This window comes from Petaurus breviceps, unplaced genomic scaffold, assembly GCF_028583685.1.
Source record: "Petaurus breviceps papuanus isolate PSGF00001 unplaced genomic scaffold, PetGlider_PUasm1.0 470, whole genome shotgun sequence".
In the NCBI taxonomy this organism is placed as follows: Eukaryota; Metazoa; Chordata; class Mammalia; order Diprotodontia; family Petauridae; genus Petaurus; species Petaurus breviceps.
The window spans coordinates 1,101,960-1,123,313 of NW_027186350.1; the positions used below are offsets into that span (position 1 = coordinate 1,101,960).

A 21,354-nucleotide genomic window follows, 5' to 3' on the forward strand; every position below is an offset into this window, starting at 1 on the left:
CCAAACACCTCCAGACCACACTTTTTGAGAAGTGATGGCCTAGATAATGCTGCCTCTCCTGTTTGCTACATTGAACTTTCCTGAGGTTTCACATAAAGTATTATGTTCTCAACACCACCATCCTAATACAGACTTACCATTGTCATGTATTTCTATAATACCCTCCTAATATGTCTTCCTAACTACTTTCTCCCCATCTCCAATCAATCCTTCATATACATAATAATTTTTCTTATGTAAGGATATGGTTGTATCATTCCTCTGCTCATTGACTCATTGGCTTCCAGTTATTAAGATTCAAACATTTTATCTTAGTACCACAGGTACTAATCAGATGTTACTCTACCTTCCCAGTTTCATTTCATATTATTACCAACTGCCTACTTTGTGTTCAGTCTGAATGGATCATTCTGTCCCCAACCATGCTCTGTACTTTCTCAACTCTGCACCCTTGTTCATGCTGTCCCTTATACCTAGAATTTCCTCTATCTCCCTCTAGGCCTTCTGAATTCCTATCCATCCTTTAAACCCCAATTTCAACCAGGAATTCCAGCCATGAATTAATCTGCAGGGCTAGTGATGACCATCTCCATTAGACCAGACAGATCACTTTGTTTTCCATCTCTTTCATTAGCTGGTCTTAGTTTGCTGGGTGGTGCAGTGGACACATTTTTGGAGTTGGAGTCAGGAAGTCCTTTATTCAAAACCTGCTCCAGACACTGATTAGTTTTGTGACTAAGTCACTCACTTTCTCAAGTTCCTCATCTGTAAAATGGTGGGGGGTGGGGGTGGGTAATGATGCATTTACCTCACCCAATTGTGAAGATAAAATGAAATAACATATGTAAAGTGCTTTACAAACCTTAACTTGCTTATTAAATGCTAGTTATTGCTATTACCTCAAGCTATAATTATTTATGTAGTTTCTTTCATCCCTTCTAGACTGCAAAACACTTGAAGGCAAGGACTAGGTCTTACCTCAATTCTGTATCTACTCCAGATCCAATCATGGCTTAACAAACATTGGTTAAATAACTAACTGTGAAAAACTAAGCTACTCTAATCATTCCAGTGATCCAAGACAATTCCAAAGGCCTCAAGATGAAAAATGCTAACCACCTGTGAACTGAGAAATGCTGAGAGCAAATTGAATCATATTTTCTTTCATTTTATTTGTCTCGATCTTCCCACCCCCGCCCCTATATAATATGGCTAATGTGGAAATATGTTTTGAGTGACTTCATACGTATACTGGGTATTTGTTGTATTTCTTATATTTTTTGTCAATTGTTTTTCTTGTATTAATTGTACAATGTATCAACGGTATTTCTTGACTTTCAAATGGGGAAGAGCCACAGGGAAGGAGGGAATTTGGAACTGAAAATGCTAAATCTTTAATGTTTTAATATAATAAAATGCCTAAAAGTTAAAAATAAAACAAGTTTTGGTTAAATTGAATGAAGTAATTTACTTCAGAGCTCTTGAGATATCTCCATAGACTCAAAAATAGGGGCAGATATTGTTTCTAGTTTATATACAAGATTTTACTAAAAAATAATGGTAAGCTAACTCATTCCTTCCTTTCTCTCTTCTCCAAGGTCATAAACTAGCTGAAACATCAAGGTACCAGGAGAGAGAGGAAAAAGGTGGTGTGTGTGTCAAGCAAGCCAAACTGCCATCAGTCACCCCTTCAATCACCACCTTCCCTCAGACAGAGATGGAGAAAGTCCAGCACCATGAGTCCAAGAGTCCTGGGAATAGCTGTGGTCACTAGCCCACTTACAGCCTTGCATCCACGATTAAGGAAAACAATTCCTAAGGAGAATGGACCCACCCTCCCTCCCACCACCAATACTAGGAACTAGCCAAATGTCATTGATGAGCAGTGGAGTCCAAGAGCCTTGGGAACAGCAGCAACATCCTCTCCCTTCCCGCCAGCTACTAAAGACTGAAGAAAAATAAAGTTCCCATTAACAAAGTTCTTGGCATTGGCAAATGGTTTAACATCAGAAATGGATATGGTTTTATAGGTGGGAATGACAATAAAGAAGATGCGTTGCCATCTGCTTTCCCACTGCACCCTAAGGACCATGGAATCTTTCCATCTGATTTGGAACTGAGAATCCTCCCTGTGTTGTCTCCCTCTGTCCTTGAGAGCAGGGGCTCACTCACTGCCTTGTTTTTCTATGTGTGTTCCCAGCACTTAACAGTGCTTAGCACGAAGTAAACCCTCAATAGATGCTTTCTCATTCATTCGCTCATATGGGGCAAGCTAAGCTTTACTCAGCTGTCCTAACTCCCATTATAGTTCTTTAATAATCAGTATAGGCTGCTTCCAGACAATCTCTAGATCCCCTGTGGTTCCAAAACTGTGATCCCATGATCCCTCTAGATCCTGGAGTTTAGATAATTCTCATTTGTGGATATTTGTGGGGGAGGAGAATAGGAGGAAGGAACACATTTTTTTTCTTTTTGGTAAATACTAATAATTCACATTTCTTACTGCTTTAAGGCCCACAAAAACTCTATAGGGTAGGCAGTGCAAATATTATTATTCTTATCTGTAAGATGTGAGGCTCAGAGGGCAAGTGATTTACTTATGATCAGATAGCTAGAAACAGTCAGAACTGAAAGGTAGGTTTTCTGATACCTCTGTGCATGTGAGTGTGTTTCCCACTATGCTCCATGGATGTGATCTTTTCTACAGGAAGGTGTCATTAATGATAAACAGAAAGAGAAGGCTGCCCCATAATATCATCATTCTATTCCAAATCTCCATGATACCAGGTTAACTCTGACTGGTCTCAGAAGCAGATCCTCTCACCTGCATGTCCCTTTTGGCAATGAAGCCTTTGCCCTCTGTGTCACAGGTCTGGAAAAACTCCTGAGCTTTCTTCAACATATCCAGCTGGCCTGGATCCTGTCCTCTTGTCCCACTCCACTGTGCATCTTTCAGGAACTTGGGATTGGCCTCATTCCCCTTAAGTGTAGTTCTGGCCTTCCCTGATCCTCGAGCTGCTCTCTTTTCAGGAGCAGCCATCTTATTAGTTCACATTCAAGATCCAGCTCTGCTCCTGAACCTAAATGGGAAAAGACAAGAAACAGTGAGCTGGGAGGGAGGTAGGGGGGGAGGAATACAGAGGGAAGACAGGTAGGGAAGACTGAAATGGAATGATGAATGAAGAGCAGAACCACTCGCCAATGTTCCCTCGATATCTCTTAGCTACTATATATTTAGTTAGCTATTGAAGCCCAGGAAAGGAAGAAGAAAAAAAGACTTAACAATCCCTACCATGATGTCTTATTAGACTAGAGCGTCCAGTCAAAGAGTGCAGGAAGGAAGAGAAAAATAATTAAAAACTATTTCAGATTGAAAGGTGGGTGAAATGCTCTCCCCCAAATTTACCTACAAATTCAAATGAATACTTCTTCAAACAGCTAATAAAATATTAGAGCTGGAAGGAAACTTGGAAATCATTCAACCCAACTTCCTTTGTTTCACAGATAGGTAGTGACTTTCCTAAGGGTGTGAGGAACACATGCTATTGAGGTTAGTGGTACAGACTTGAATCTCAAGGTGGGAAACTTACTGGCCATGGATGAGCTAGTACCTTTACTGTGGACAAGCTCTTAGCTGTCATGAAGGATGCTCTACTTTGGGGCAGCCAGGTAGCACAGTGAGTAAGAGCACCGGCTCCAGTATCAGGATGACTTGGATCAAATCCAGGCTCAGATACTCAGCACCACACCCAGAAATAACTGGCCATGTAACCTTGAGCAAGTTACTTAACCCCGATTGCTTTAAAAAAAAAAAAAAAAGGATGCTCTACTTTATAAAGCAATATGGCTCAGGGGATAGAAAGGTCTAGAGGCAGGAAGACTCAAATGCACATCTGACCTCAGAAAACTATAAGCTGTGTGACCCTGGGAAAGTCACTTAATCCTGGTTACCACAGTTTCCTCAAATGTAAAAAGAGGGTAATAACAACAGCTACCTCCCAGGGCTGTCGTGAGGATCAAATGAAATATTTGTAAAGCACTTAGTGCAATGCCTGTCACACAGTAAGTGCTTAATAAATACTTTTTTCTTTCATTTCATGAGGAATAGCTTTCCCATGTCAGTGGCACTATCTCCTCTACCGATCTTAATTAACACTTTTTTCCTTGCTGCATTCAGTGCTTTAGCCTCGGAATCTAGAAACATCATAAAATGTCATCCTTTGAAATTGAAGCAAATGAAAATCAAGAAAAAATGAATGAGATTGGTTGTTCCTAAAAAACTCACCCAGTTTAAGACGTGATTTATAAGTGAGCTACTGACGAGATTAGGTGAATGTAAGAAACAGACAGATTAACTAATCATTTGCTGTTGTTGTTGAACCACAAGAACCAACTCAAGAAAATATGGGACAGGTGGTTGGAGCCAAGATGGAGGAGTAAAAACAGGAACTCTACATGACTCCCACTCCAAATGCCTCCAATACCTTTAAAATATGACTCTAAACAAAATTTAGAGCTACAAAACCCACAAAGTGACAGAGAGAAACAAATCTCCCACTGAAGGCAGCTGGCAAGGCTGAGAGGAAGGTTCTATCGCACTGAGCTGGGAGCCAAGCACAGTACCTCATGAACCACCCCCAACCAGACCTGGGGTGGTCCCAACCAGTGGCACAGACTGGCCAGAGCAGACTTTAGGAGAAATGAATCGCTGTCAGCTCTGGCGGTTTCTGGACATCTCAACCCATAAACGCCAAAGAGAAAGTAAAAGGTCAGTGGTGAACTCTGTTGGAACTGGGTAACAGAAGAGCACAGTGTGGCCTCTGTCCCCAGGGCGAGAGATGGAGGTGGGGCTGTGGCTGTAGCTGCTGCCGCGTGGCTGCCTCCAGAGCTCCTGGCCTGCAGATTATAGGGGGACCAAGTGACCATTCAGAGAATAATCACTCTTGCTTTGACCTGCTTGGATCTGGATCATGGCCTTGGGTGGTGGACCTGGGGTAAGAAATACCAGTGTGCCAGAGCTTGGGGTGTCTATAGAGAGGGCACCCTCCTCACAGCCCTGAAACATCTGCAAAAACCCCAGCGACTGGGGACATAGCTCTCTGCAATCTGGAAGCAGAGTTCCACTGTGGCAAAGACCTCAAAAGTCAAGTAATTGTCTGGCAAGATGAGCAAGCAGAGGAAGACCAATCAGACCATAGAATCCTTTTGGGGGACAAAAAGGATCAAAACATGGAACCAGAAGAAGTCAATGAAGTCAAAACTCCTGCATCAAAAGCTTCCAAGAAAAATATGAGTTAGTTACAGGCCATGGAGGAGCCCAAGAAGGACTTTGAAAATCAAGTAAGAGAAGTGGAGGAAAAATTGTAAAGAGAAATGAAAATGATGCAAGAAAATCATAAAGAGAATCAACGGTCTGCTAAAGGAGACCCAAAAAAATACTGAAGATAATAACACCTTAAAAAATAGACTAACTCAAATGGCAAAAGAGGCCCAAAAAGCCAATAAGGAGAAGAATGCCTTAAAAAGTCAAACTGCCCAGATGGAAACAGAATTTTAAAAACTCACTGAAGAGAATAATTCCTTCAGAATTAGATTAGAGCAAATGGAAGCTAATGACTTTATGAGAAATCAAGATACTATTAAACAGATCCAAACAAATGAAAAAATAGAAGGCAATGTGAAATATCTCATTGGAAAAACCAATGACCTAGAAAATAGATCCAGGAGAGATAATTTAAAAATTATTGGACTATCTGAAAGCCATGATCAAAAAAAGAACCTAGAAATCATCCTTCAAGAAATTCTCAAGGAAAATTGCCCTGATGTTCTAGAACCAGAGGGCAAAATAGAAATTGAAAGAATTTACCAATTGCCTCTTGAAAAAGATCCCAAAAAGAAAACTCCTAGGAATATCATAGCCAAATTCCAGAGTTCCCAGTTTAAGAAGAAAATTTTACAAGCTTGAGGATAGCTGAAGGGAATATATATATATATATATATATATATATATATATATATATATATACACACACAGACATATATATACATATATGTGTATATGTATAGGAGGGTATAAGTATATAAATACATATGTGAGTGCGTGTATATGTGTGTACATGCATACATAGACAGAGGGTACAGGATCATTTGAATAGGAACGGATATCTAAAAAACAAAATTAAGATGTGAGAGGAATATAATGAGAGGAGAAAAGGAGAGATAGAATGGGGCAAATTATCTCATATAAAAGAGGCAAGAGAAAAGTGTTACAATGGAGGGGAAGAGCAGGAAGGTGAAAGAGAATGTGTCAACCTCACTTTCGTTGAATTTGGCTTAAGGAGGGAATAACACAAACACTCATTTCAGTATCTTACCCTATAGTAAAGTAGGGAGGAAGGGGACAAGAGGGGGGATGATAGAAGGGAGGGCATATTGGGGGAGAGGGTAGTTAGAAGCACATATGTTTGAAAAGTGACAGGATCAAAGTAGAAAATAGAATAAGTGGGGGGTGGGATAGGATGGAGGGAAATATAGTCAATCTTTCATAATACAACTACTATGGAAATATTTTGTGTAACTACACACATACAACCTATCCTGAATTACTTATCTTCCCAGTGGGGGTGGTTGAGGAGGGAAAAGAATCTAGAAATCAAAGTCTTAAAGACAAATGTTAAAAAAAATTATTTTTTTTTACATGCAACTGGAAAATAAGATATACAGGCACTGGGGTATAGAAATCCATCTTGCCCTACTAGAAAGTTAGAAGGGGTATGGGGAGGATATAAAAGAGAGCAGATTGGGGGGGTGGGGTGGAGTCAAGATAGCACAGTAGAAATAGGACTTCCATGCAGCTCTGGCTTCCACCTCCTTCAATTCATGTAAAAAAATGACTCTAGAAAAACTTTAGAGCTAAAAATCCCACAAAATGACATAGAAAAGCTAACCTCCCACTGAAGACAGCCCAGCAGGCTGGCAGGAAGTGGCCAGCACAGTGCTCTGGGAGTTGAGCCCATCGAGCCCAGCCCCACATGAGCCTGAGGTTTTAGCCTCAGGGTGACCACAACCAGCAGCTGGTTGGAGGGACTTTAGATCACCAGCAGCTGTGGTGGTTTCCAGAATTATCAACACATAGATACTAAGGACAAAGTGAGAAGTCAGTACACTATGGACTTTTGGATCTGTTAGTTTGGGAGTGCAGTTCAGCCTTTATTCCCTGGAGGGAGAAGCCGCTAAGGTACCGCGGCCATGCAGCAGCCTCCACATGGCAGCTTCAGCTCCTGGCCTACAGATTGTAGTGGGGACCAAGCAACCAGTCTGAGCAGTAATCGCTCTTTTTTAACCTGCTTGGATCTGGATTGTTGTCTAAGTTGGAGGTCCTAGAATGAGTGACCAGATTGCCAGAGTGTGTGGAGGTTCAGAGAGGGCACCCAACTAACAGCTCCAGCAGCTGAGAAAACCCCAGTGATTTGGGAAAAAGCTCCCCTATCTGGTAGCAGAGTCCTACTGTGGCAAAAAACTCAAAAGTCAAGTAATTGAGTGGCAACATGAGCAAACAAAGGAAGCAAAGAAACCCAACTTTACACTCCTATTGTGGGGACAAAAAGGATCAAAGCATGGAACAGGAAGAAGACAGTGAAGTCAGAACTCCCGCACCAAAAGCTTCTAAGAAAAATACAAGCTGGTTACAGGCCATAGAGGACCTTAAGAAGGATTTTGAAAACCAAATAAGAGAAGTGGAGGAAAAATTGGAAAGAGAAATGAGAATGATGCCAGAAAATTATGAAATGATAGTCAACAACCTGACTGAAGAAAGTAACATCTTAAAAAATAGACTAACTCAAATGCAAAAGATGCTCAAAAAGGCAATGAAGAGAAGAATGCCTTAAAAAGCCCAATTTGCCAGATGGAAAAAGAATCTCAAAAGCTCAATGAAGAGAATCATCCCTTCAGAACTAGAATGGAGCAAATGGAAGCTACTGGCTTTATGAGAAATCAAGATATTATTAAACAGATTTAAAAAATGAAAAAATAGAAGGGCAATGTGAAATATCTCATTGGGAAAACCACTGACCTGGAAAATAGATCCAGGAGATATAACTTAAAAATTATTGGGCTACCTGAAAGCCATGATCAATAAAAGAACCTAGAAATCATCCTTCAAGAAATTCTCAAGGAAAATTACCCTGATGTTTTAGAACCAGAGGGCAAACCAGATATTAAAAGAATCCACCAATCACCTCCTGGAAAAGATACCCAAAAGAAAAATCCTAGGAATATTATAGCCAGGTTTTGGAATTCCCAGATTAAGAAGAAAATATTACAAGCAAACAGGAAGGAACAATTTTAATATTGTGGAAACACAATCAGGATAATCCAGGATCTGGCAGCTTCTACATGGAGGGATCAAAGGGCTTGGAATATATTCTGGAGGTCAAAGGAGCTGGGATTAAAACCAAGAATCACCTATCCAGCAAAAATGATCATGTTTCAGGGGAAAATATGGTCATTCAGTGGAATAGAGGACTTTCAAGCATTCTTAATGAAAAAATCAGAGTTGAATAGAAAATTTGACATTCAGATACAAAAAGCAAGAGAAGCATGAGAAGGTAAACAGGGAAAAGAAATCATAAGGAACTTATCAAAATTGAACTATTTACATTCCTACATGGAAAAATGGTAATTGTAACTTATGAAATTTTTCTCAGTATGAAAATAGTTGGGAATAGAAATGTATGTGTGTATGTATGTGTATATATATGTATATGTATACATACATATATATGTCTATATAGGAGGGTATATGGGCATAGAACACATATGTCAATGTGTGTATATATATGTACAGTTATACACAGATAGAAAGCACAGGACCAATTTAATAGGAAGGGATGATACTTAAAAGGTGAAATTAAGAGGTGAGAGAGGAATATAATGAGAGGAGATAAGGAGAGACAGAATGGGGTAAACTATCTCATATAGAAGAAGCAAGGGAAAATGGTTACAATGGAGGGGAAGAACAAGAAGGAAGAAGGAAATGGGTCAACCTTATTCTCATTGAATTTGGCTTAGAGAGGGAATAACATACACACTAAAAAGGGTACCTCACTCTACAGGAGAGTAGCGGGGAAGGGGATGAGAGGGGGGATGATGGAAGGGAGGGTAGGCTGGGGGGGACAGAAGTAGAAGCACCTACTTTTGAAAAGGGAAAGGATCAAAGTAGAGAATAGAACAAGTGGGAGGTGAGATAGGATGGAGGGAAATGTAGTCAATCTTCTACAGTATATCCACTATGGAAATGTTTTGCATAGCTACACATGTACAACCTATATTGAATTGCTTATCTTCCCAGTAAGGGTGGGTGACAAGGGATAAAGGGAATGGATCTGGAATTCAAAGTTTTAAAATCAAATGTGTGTATATATATATATATATATACACACACACACACATATATACATATATATATACATATATATACTATTATTAATATTATTTTACATATAACTGGGAAATAAGATATACAAGCACTGGGACATAGAGATCCACTGTGCCCTACTGGAAAATCACAGGGAGGATGGGGGAAGATATGGGAGAGGGAAGATTAGAGGAGGTTATATCCAGTGGAATCTCTATTTTTGGGTGGTGAGTAGGGGAAAATGGGGAGAAAATTTGTAACTCAAAGTCTTGTGGAAATCAATGATATAAACTAGAAGTTAATCAAGCATTTGATAAAATAACCAAAAAATAAAATTGTAAACAAAAAAAGAAAGAGAGCAGGTTGGGGGAAGGGGTATTTAGTAGGTTTATTATCTTGGGGTGGGGGTAGGGGAAAGATGGGGATAAAATTTGTAACTAAAAATCTTGTGGAAATGAATGTTGAAAACTAAAAATAAATTTTAAAATAAAATAAAATGGAAAAAAATTCCACCAAGAAAAAGAAAATATAGGACAATAAGAAATCCCAGAATTGTTAAAAAGACAAATGAAAACCATAAGTCAAGAAACTAGAAACAAATGTCAGAATTTATAGCTTTTAAAACAGGAAAAACAAAACACAGTTAGCCATGTTCCAACATGGGTTGGAACGTTCCTCACCAACAAAATGGAAATTTTCTCAAGCCCCAAATAACTCTCCAAGAACAAAAAAAACAAGCCATCTTCATCAAATGTGAAATCAAGAAGTCCAACAAGGTAACTACCTTAAGAATTAACCATGGGGAATGTGATACAGAATGATAAACTTGTAATCACTGAATTATCACTCAGTGTTCCTTCCCCACAAGCCTCCACTCTCTGTCAAGAAGTATGACCAGATTTACCAATACTCTTCTGGGACACACCAAAGATTATCTCTCCTGCTCAAGACTGAAAGTAGTATTTCAAAGTAAAGGATAATCTAAAGGAAAAGAAGTATGCTATTGCTTTAAGAATTAAAAGAGCATTAAAAGAATACATGGTTTCTATACAAGAAAAACTCAACAAAACCAGGTTTTGTAGAGACAGTTGTTGTTCAGTCAGTTTTTCAGTTGTGTTCAACTCTTCATGACTCTATTTGGAATTTTTGTGGTAAAGAAACTGGAGTTGGGGCGGCCAGGTAGCACAGCGAGTAAGAGCACCGGCTCCAGTGTCAGGATGACCTGGAGATCGAATCCCGGGCTCAGACACTTAGCACCCACCCAGAAACACCTGGCCGTGTAACCTTGAGCAAGTTACTTAACTCCAATTGCTTAGGGGCGGCCAGGTGGCTCAGCGAGTAAGGGCACTGGCTCCAGTGTCGGGATGACCTGGACACCCAGAAATAACTGGCCGTGTAACCTTGAGCAAGTTACTTAACCCCGATTGCTAAAATACCTCATCTAAAAAAGAAAGAAAGAAACTGGAGTGGTCTGCCATTTCCTTCTCCAGATCATTTCACAGATGAGGAAATTGAGGCTATAGGGTTAAGTGATTTGCCCAGGGTCCCACAGATAGTGTCTGAGGTGGAGTTTGAACTCAGCAGATTCTTCCTGATTCTAAGCCCAGTGCTCCATACACTGCACCAGGAAGTTGCCCCTAGCTCCTGCTGTATAGAGACACAGAACATGACAAAACAAAAAAATCATGAATAATACCTAACACAATAGCCCCCAGAAAATGACAGAACAATCTATGTTTTAAACTCCGTTACATTTTAAAATTCTAATGACAAAAGACCTTTAAGCACAAAGGAAAGAAAATCTGAAAACCAAAAAGCTATTCTGTACCAGCAGAAGCTTCAGAAGTAGATGAAATAATATACAGTTACCCCTCCCACACTGTGACTTTCCCAATCTCAATTTCAATATATCCAGGCCAGCATAAGAAATTAATTGAGAATTTGGGGGAGTTTTGCAGATGATATGCAAAAGTCATCAGAAGACACAAAAAAAGTTTACAAACTCAGAAATATATAAAAATATGTGTATTATTGTATAATATAAATCCAAATTTTACAATAAGGTACTGTAAACATCCCACAAAAGAAAAAGAAAAAACTCAGATCTCTTCTCTGGTACAAAGGGAGGGCCAAAAAATTTTACACAGATTTTTCAGGCTGTAGGGGTGCCACATCCCTAACCCCAAGGATGTGGAAGGAATAACTGTATTATGAAAGGAACTCAAGATGCAATCCAAAATGACATATGCTCAAAACGTGAGTCTAACTACCAATGAAAGAGAGACATTGGAAGCATTCCTAAAGAATAATAAAAACAAAACATCCCAAAACCTCAGATATGAGCACATTATTACACTTGTAAATAATACAAGAAAGGTAATTAAGCACAGCCACCAAGGAAAGTAAAAGTAACAAAATAAATTACTCTATCTCTTAGAAACTACTAAAAAAATATATATTGAATGCTATGGGCACTTATTTAAAAAACAGCTACAAAAGAAGTATTCTTAAGAGATTCCTTTCTAAAAGTACAGAAGGAGACAAAGATGAAAAAGAAATTAAAAGAGAGAAAAAATGTAACAATGGAGAATCGGGCCTGAAATACCATTGACCAATCCATGCAACACTCGCGATAGGTGAATCAATGTATTTTGTGGGACTAATTTGCAGAAAGGTAGGATGAATAAAGTGAGCAAGATGAGTAGAAGACAGAGGAGAATTGTGATATATTTAATAAAGTCCAAGATAAACAATAAAGGTAACATAATTCCTATAATAAGAAATAAAACTGAAAATGAAAATGAAATTTACAAAATTAAAAAAAGTTGAAATCACCACAAGCTCAAAAGTAATTAAAATATTTTTTTTTTTGGTAATTTACTAGATACAGTTATATGCCAACAAATCTGATAACGTAATAGAAACAGAGGACATATAAATATATAAAATAGCCAGATTAACAGAACACCAAAGAGGTCTTAAATAATCCAGTTTCAGAAAAGGAATTTGAAATAGCTGGAAAGGACTGACAAAATAAAAGGCCTTGCTACAAATGAATTTACAGGAGAATTTGGTAAAACTTTTAAACAAAAACAAATACTTATAGTAGCCAAATTGTTCTCAAAAATTGACAAAAATCTCATTCCACCAAATTCCTTTTATAAAAAAGAAATACAGTCCTAATATGTAAATCAGGAAAGGATGAAGTAAAGAAAGAGAACTACAGTCCAAAAATACCAGTGAATATCAGTACAAAAATTTTAGATAAAATCATAGCAAAAAGACATTGGCAGGGCAGCCAGGTAGCACAGCGAGTAAAAGCACCGGCCCCAGTGTCGGGATGACCTGGAGGATCGAATCCAGGCTCAGATACTTAGTACCACACCCAGAAATAACTGACCATGTAACCTTGAGCAAGTTACTTAACCCCAATTGCTTTAAAAAAAAAAAGACATTGGCAATTTTTTAAAAAATCAATCACTATGATAAATTTTACTTGTACTAGAAGTGTAAGATTGTCCAACATTTTTAAAAATAATATTAAAAACAAGAACATCTAAAATCATATAATTTTCTCAACATTTATAGGAAAAACCCTATAACAAAATACTTACTTTTGCTAAAAGACTTGCAACACTTAGAGGAATTTTTGCGGTATGATAAATTATATAAACAATCAAACTACCAAGGGGATTCTTGTAGAGCTAAATAAAATAAAAACAAAATATATTGGAATAAAAAAACATCTAGAATAACATGAAAATTATTTTTTAATGGTAGAAATGAAAGGGGAAAGCACTACTTGACCCAGAGATTCCACTGCTTGCTTGTCATATATTCCCAGGAAGTTAATGACAAAAATAGACACCCCATACACAAAATTATTTATTGCAGCATTTTCTGTGGTAACAAAGGATTGGAAACAAAGTAAAGGCCATCAACTGGAAAATGACTAAATGAATTTTGGCACATAAACACAATGGAATATTGCTGGATTGCAAATGATGACCATAATGATACAGAGAAGGAGGGAAAGACTTAGATGAACTGATACAAAATGAAGCAAATAGAATCATAAAAAGTAAAACATACAGAATGACTAGAAAAATAGGGTAACATGACTTTAGAACAGTTATCATAGAAAAGGCAGGGAGCAGGACCAGGTCCTATGACTCAAGATACAGAATGAATCTTGACCACATGATACTGATTTCTTCATAAATATATGTTTACAAAAAATTAAAATTAAAAAAAGAAATAAGGGGCAGCCAGGTGGCTCAGCAAGTAAGAGCACCAGCTCCAGTGTCGGGATGACCTGGGGATCAAATCTGGGCTCAGATACTTAGCACCACACCCAGAAATAACTGGCCATGTAACCTTGAGCAAGTTATTTAACCCCAATTGCTTAAAAAAAAAGAAAGAACCACTTAAATAGTTGTAAGAAATGATGTGATGTGATGAATACAGAGAAGCATGTAAAGATTTATATGAACTGATACAGAGTGAAGTAAGCAGATACAAGAAAACAATATGCAAAATAATTACAATAATATAAATGTAAAAAAATAATATTGTACCCCACCCCAAAATGCAAATGTAACAAAATTATGAAGATCAAGCATAACTCAAATGAAGAGACATGAGAAGACAGTCCCAATTCATCCTTTCATGGAGGTAGGAGGTCTAGAAATGTTATACATTTTACATATTTTGGGACTTTTTCAATATACCAATCAAATTATGCTTATTATTTTTCCTCTTTAGAAATACTTTTAAAAAAATACGGGATAGCTCTCTGGGTCAAGGAAGGAGAAGGATACTGGAGATAACTACAATGCTATAAGAAAGAAAATATGTCAATAAAAACTTAAAAATTAAATATATATTTACTTCTAAAAGTGAGGCACAGCAGAAAAAAATTAGCAAGACAAAAAAGAACACAAAGACACCCACATAGTCATAGGAAGACTCTTAAGGAAATCTTTCCCCTTTTCAGGGCTTATAAGAGCATTTAAACCTCTAAGGAACAATAACTGGGTTTATCTGCAGTGGTCTTTCAGGTGGACTGCTGCAGAATTGAATCAGTGTCTAGACTAAAACAAAGACTGAATTTTATATTAGTCTAGTAGGAAAATAAAAAATAATGAAAAGTTAATTAAATAGCAAAAAGACATAAATAGTAACAGGGACTTTCAAATTCTTTTTCACAGTAGGATAAATCTAGCAGAAAGATAAGCAATAAGAAAAGTAGAAAACTGAACTGATTATTGGAGACTTAAAAGTCTTAGCCTCAAAAGACATTCTCTGGATGGGGGGATTAACAAATACACAACAAAAATACACAGTTGTCAGCATTACTTGGTACATTTATAAAAACATACCATTTTCTAGGGCACAAAGAATTATAAACAAAAATAAAAATACAGAAGTACTAAATGTATCCTTTGTAAGCCATAACACAGTAAATTAGCAATTAGTACAGGGAACACAAACAAAAGATACATAAGTAAATTGAGACTTCATAATGATATTCTGAATAAAAAGCAAGCTTAGGAACACATATAGAAACAATTAACAACTCTGCAAAACAGAGTGAAAGATGACATAACATATTAAAACACAAAAAGAAGAAATATTAAAGTTAGAAGAGAAACAGATTAACTATTTCTCATCTAAGTTGAGATGAAAATAAAAAAACATGAAGAAAGATCATAGAAATGAGAAACAAAACTGAAATATGGTTCTTTGAAAAGAAGAACAAAATCAACCAATCTTTAGTCAATTTTATCAAGAAGAGAGAGATAAAATTACTCTCCCCCAATTTTTAAATTAATTAAATGAATTTACAACAAAGAAAAAAAGATGCATAGAATCCATGCTGTTATATGCTAACAAAAAAGTAATAATTTAAAGGAAATATATTTGTATCTGAATAAATATTAGATATTCAAATTAAAAGAGCATGAAAAAGAGATCCTAAACAACCCAGGCTCAGAAACTGAAATTGAACAAATTATGAAAGGACTACCAAAGAAGAATACCAGTCCTGATAGATTTTCATGTCAATTCTATCAAACATTAAAAAAAATTAGCATCTATTCCAAATAAACCATTCTCAATGGGCAAAAAAGAAAACATTCTAGCAAATTCATTTTATGAGACAAATATGATTTAAATACCTAAATGAGGGAGAGATAAAGCAAAAAAAAAGAGAACTATAGGTCTATATCACTAATGTATACCAATACAAAAATTTTTGTTGTTGCTCAGTCATATCCAACTCTTTATGACCCCATCTGGAGTTTTCTTGGCAAAGATTTCCTTTTCCAGCTCACTTTACACATTAGGAAACTGAGATAAACAGTGTTAAGTGACTTGTCCAGGGTCAAACAGCCAGTAAATATCTGAGGCTGAATTTAAACTCAAGGCTTCCTGACTCTAGGCTCACCACTCTATCCACTGTGCCACCTTGCTGCACAATTATACTGATCCAAAAATATTAAATATAATTCTAGCAAAAAATTACAGAAATATAACCAAAAAAGATTCACTATATGAACAAGTTGAATTTTTCCTGGGATTCAAAAATAGTTCAAAATTATGAAAAAAGCAAAATTAATTATATTAAAATAAAAACAACTGAAACTATATGATTATGTTAATAGATGCAGAGAAGACTTTTGACAAATCACTCATTTGAATTAAGATCGTTTAAAAAAAATATAGACATAAAAGACCATTTGAAAATGTTTTTAAGAGTACATATCTAAAACCAAATTCTATAATTATTTGCAGCAAAGACTAGAATATTTCTCAGTATATGCAGCTATAAAGCAAAGATGCCCCTTCTTGTCCTGTCATTTGACAATTCCAACAATGCTTTCAATAGCAAAAAGACAAATGAAAGAAATCAAAGAAATAAATGACAGACACTAGGAGATAAAGTTATCCTTATTTGCAGAAGACTCAATAATTTAATTAGAAAATCCCAAAAAGTCAGTGAAAGAATTCACTGAGGCAGTAGCTTCAGCAAAAATCACAGCAGTATGGCATGGTAGATAAAGAGCTGGTCTTGAAACCATGATAGTCTGGCTTCAAGACCTACCTGTAACACATACTAGCTGTGTAAAATCATAGCTAAGTCATATTAGCTTTCAGTACTTCAGCAACTCCCTAAACTATAAGCTGCCAAGAAGATGCTCTCCTAAATTGATAGGTCATTTTTTTTTTCGCTTGATAATTCTCTGTCAATGAAATCATAGGTCTAGTGCTTATCCCTGAAGGAGCAGGACACAAAATTAATCCTCAGCATTTCTAGCAATAACAAAAACTATGAAGAAATAATAGAAAGAGAAATCTCATTAAAAACAACTCAAAAATGCATAAAATATCTGGGAATCAGTGCACTAAAATACACATGCAACATATGGATATGATTTTAAAACACTCTTTATAGACATAAAGGAAGTTTTAAATAATTGGATGAATATTCATTGCTCATGGTTGAGCCATAGCAATATAATGAAAATTATGAAACTACATAAATTAATATAGATATTTTAAATTACTTAGGGATTGCTTTATAATCTCCATAGAATAGACTATATAAACAAGAATCAGAAACAATACAACTCAATAATCCCGTATTTAATAAATACTAGAACATTAAACTACTTGGAAAAGGGTTCCCTATTTGACAAGAACTGCTGGGAAGACTGGAAAGCAGTTGGAAAAAAAATAGATTCAGAGTAGCATCTTATACCATAGTAAGTTCCAAATGGACAAGTAACCTACCTATAAAAGATAGCATCATGTTTTAACATTGCAGAAAATGGATTGGAGTATCTTCCATAACTGAATCATCATAGGATGTTAGATTTAATGCTGGGCAAGGATGTTAGAGGATATCACTTATAATTTCCTCATTTTTACAGATTAAGAAACTGAGGATAAGAGAGGTTAGGTAATTTACCTAAGGACATTCAGCTAGCACTGACGTGAGATTCTAATCCAAGTTTTTCTAACCCTAAATTCAGTGCTCTTCCTAGTTTTTGAAACTGGATAGGGGGAGAATTCTAGAATGTGGGCAGCTAGGTAGCACAATAGATAGAATGCTGGGCTTGGACTCATCTTCCCAAGTTCAAATCTGGACTTAGACCTTATTAGCTGTGTGACCCTGGACAAGTCACCTAACCCTATTTGCCTCAGTTTTCTCGTCTATAAAATGAGCTAGAGAAGGAAAAGGCAAAACCACTTTAGTATCTTTGTCAAGAAAACTCCAAATGGGGTCACAAAGAGTCAGATTACAACTGAAACAATTAAAAGACAAAAAGGGGAAAATTCTTAAGCAAACGTAAATAATTTTGATTACATGAAAATGAAAAGCTTTGGAATGAACAAAACAAATGAAGTTAGGCTTAAAAAGGGTAATTGTTAGGGGGGGGCACAATTATTTCTGTCAGGTATTAAGCCATTACTCAATGAATAGTGGTCAAAATATATAGGCAAGATTCTCAAGAAAAGAACTACAAACAATGAACAAAGGTTGTTTCAAACTACTAAAAATAAGAGAAATTAAAAGAATAAACAATAATATTTTTCACTACCCACTTTGCAGGATTACAGTGAAGAATGCACCAACCCCAGAGCCTTTCAATGGTTTCTTCAGTTCTAATCCAATAGCAGAGGCATACACTGTACCCCCAGTGCCCTGCTTCCCTTCAACTAGTAGAGTAGACTTTGAGCCTTGCTTTTACCCCTGGAGTTAACCTAAACAGAAGGAAATAAGAGGAAGGTAAAAGATTTCTTTGTGAAAACACTCCAACTCAGGGTGAGTCCAGCTCAGCAAAGCTCAGAGAGGAGCAGTGACCAACAAAGTACTTCAGTTTGCTCTCTGCACCCAATTAAGCCAGCCTTCTCTTCCCCCATGCCACCCAGCTTGGTCTGAGGCTTCCAGCTTAACCTATAAAATTTATGTCAAAAACCAAGAGGTACAGAAAGAACATAGAGCCGAAGTACTTACACTTTAGGATGAAAACAAAGGCATTCTTCTACGAGCTGTAGCTATATAACATCTCATTGAAGTTTAGCAGAGCCTCAGGCACACGCTTTGGCAAAGCTTTTACCTCAGAGAATTTTAATCTATATAAACAAATAGCTAGGCAGATGGCACAACTACTAAAGGGAAAAGTGAGGGGACCCACTCCAAAGGCAAAGGGACATAATCTATGGGAAGGAAGAAATAGCAAAGGCTTTTGTTCCATAATAATAACTCATGTTGATAGCTCTTCAAGGTTTATGAAATTCCCCACAAGTCTACTAGGCAGATAGGGCAAATTCTATTATTACCACTATTTTGCAAGTGAGGAATTCAAGGCATTTAGAGGTGAAGCAACTCAACCATGGTCACACAGCCACAAAATGTCATATTTAGTATTCAAATCCAGCTCTTAACTCCAACTTCATCATTCTATCATTTTGTCTCTATCTTCATCTAATATAAGAGACTTAAGTAAGGATAGATGACAATTGGGGAGCAAGGGGACAGAATGCTGGGCCTGGATTCAGGAAAACCTGAGCTCAAATGTGGCCTCAGACACTTACTATTGTGTGACCCTGGACAAGTCACTTAATCCTATTGGCCTTGCTTTCCTCATCTGTAAAATGAGCTGCAGAAGGAAATGACAAAATATTCCAATATCTTCACCAAGAAATCCCCAAATGGGGTCACCAGGAGTCAGACACAACTGAACAAAGATGAGAATTTTGGCATCAGAGACTCTTTAGAGCAGCTCCACCAGAGATGAAGAACATAGAGACTATGTTCTTCATAGAGGCTATCCTACTGTCTCCTAGCCCCTTCACAAAGCCATTCCAAACAGATGGATAGTTTATTCTCACACATTTCTAAGATTTTGCAGTTTTCTAAATAATTCCTGCAAACCTAGATTCTTCTAAAGTAAAACATTGTGAAGCAGTCCACCCATCAGCCTGGAGCAACTCACAATACAGCAGCCCCCTAGCCATCCTGACGGGGCCAGGTCAGGGACTGCTGCTCTGAAATCCCACCAAGCAAATCAGTCTGTGCTGTCCACTCTGAGTGGATACCAGCAGGTGTCTGCCTCTTCCCATGCCAATCTACTGCAAAGCAGCCTACTGTTTCTCTGCCCTGACTCTCATCATCCAAGCCACCTAGATTATCTCCTTATCACCAGGCCCAGACTCCTCACTTGACTGGTGAAAACCAAACCAACATCACACCTCAGGGCACAGAAAAGCCCTTACTTATTAAAATGCATCTACAAATCAACTATGCCTCAGCCCTTCAAAACCAGCAAGGGACCTTGGACCAACAGTCTTGATACCCAGCCATCTAGAACAGCCCAAATCTAGATTCCCAACCTCCCTCCAGGAGGAGAAAATAAAATAAAAATCCGAGTAGGGGACAGGAGCTTACCGAGGTTGAGTATCACAATCTGTTGTGCCATGACTAGCAAATTCTTTCCTCTCACTCTCTAATTCATTGTGTAAAACTGCCTGGGAAGTTAATATTCTCTTTCTTTATTATCATTCCTCACTTGTTCATTCTCATTCACTTCATCCCCATCCCTCCTGACCCAATTTAGCTCTGTTTGCCCCTTCCATTATATTCTTTGGAACCCTCGTTCTATTGTTTAAAAGCTGCCTGTTACATTAGACTCGTTTTCTTTCCTCCAATCTTCTTGTCATCACAGAACCTGATCATTCACTTCCAATACTGAATGCACAGGTTCTCTCACTCCTCCTCACCTCCCTCTTTTCACACATACAATGGGATAGGAATAGACATGTTTCCTTCTTCCTCACTGTCACAGGACCGTTCCATCACCAAATTTTCATCCTGGAAGGTTCATTCTGGATATGTGCCCCTATTCAGAACCTGGTAACAGTTATCTGTCACTTTCTGGGCAGATTTTTCCCTCCTTTCTCAAGGAATTTGATACCTAGCTCACAGTATTTTCCATTACAAAACCTGCCCTTATAGTTGCAAGCATCAACATACATCAAGCTAAAATGAGAATTCTTCCTTGAGGTAGAAGGAGTGTGTTGACCCCTACGCTATTCCCTAAAAACCGGGAGGCGTTGGGGGTCTATGTGACCTGGCTTATGTTACGGGGGAATTGAAATTCAGGGCTGCTCATCCACCAAGGTTGCAAACCTGAGAGATGGAAAGGATGGCCATATCTTCAACACTGATAGAGAACTTTGAGAGGGAGGTTTGGGAGAAAAAAATTCTGTTTGTATATGTTGAGTCTGAGATGCCTATAGGACATAGAGTTTCAGATTCCCAATAGAGAGTTGGTGATATATGACTATCACTCAGGAGAGAGGCTAGGACTGGATATATAGAGCTGAGAGTTGTCTGTATAGAGATGATAACTGGACCCTTGGGAGCTGATGAGATTGCCAAATGAGAGGGTATAGAGAAAAATGAGAAGAAGGCCTAGGACAGAATCTTGGGGGGAATCTACAATTGGTAGGCATGCCATTGATTAAGATCCAAAAAAGACTGAGAAGGAGCAGTCATACAAGTATGAAGAGAGAGCAATGCCACTAAAACCCAAAGTGGAAAAAACATCCAGAAGATGGTCAATAATGTCAAACGATAGAGAAACCAAGAAGGATGAGGAATGAGGAATGGCCATTGGATCTGTCAGTTAGGAGATGATTGATAACTTTGCTCCTTTACTTCAGTTGCTAGGGAAAAAAAAGTCCTTGTCAGTTCCAGAGCTAAGCTCCACTTTTCTGTCATTATCTCAAACAATCCCTTCTGTTTCTGCTTGACTTTGGAGGAGGTCCTGGGTCTCAGTTTCTTCCTCATTCAGGGTATCACTCCCTGACCATTTCCTCCACCTAGCCCCTAAGACATAACCTCCTTTACTAATTTACCAAAGGGA

At 37.6% G+C, this 21,354-nt stretch overlaps 1 protein-coding gene across 1 annotated transcript in view; it reads right to left on the reverse strand.

Moving 5' to 3' along the window:
• The window catches only part of CRACR2A (calcium release activated channel regulator 2A), a 186,599-nt gene that overhangs the window by 133,937 nt on the left and 31,308 nt on the right, over window positions 1-21,354 (reverse strand). Inside the window, exon 2 of the mRNA XM_069101435.1 lies at window positions 2,825-3,080. Within this exon, the coding sequence (XP_068957536.1) occupies window positions 2,825-3,040 (216 nt within the window). The 5' untranslated portion in view covers window positions 3,041-3,080. The remainder of the gene's footprint in view (window positions 1-2,824; window positions 3,081-21,354) is intronic.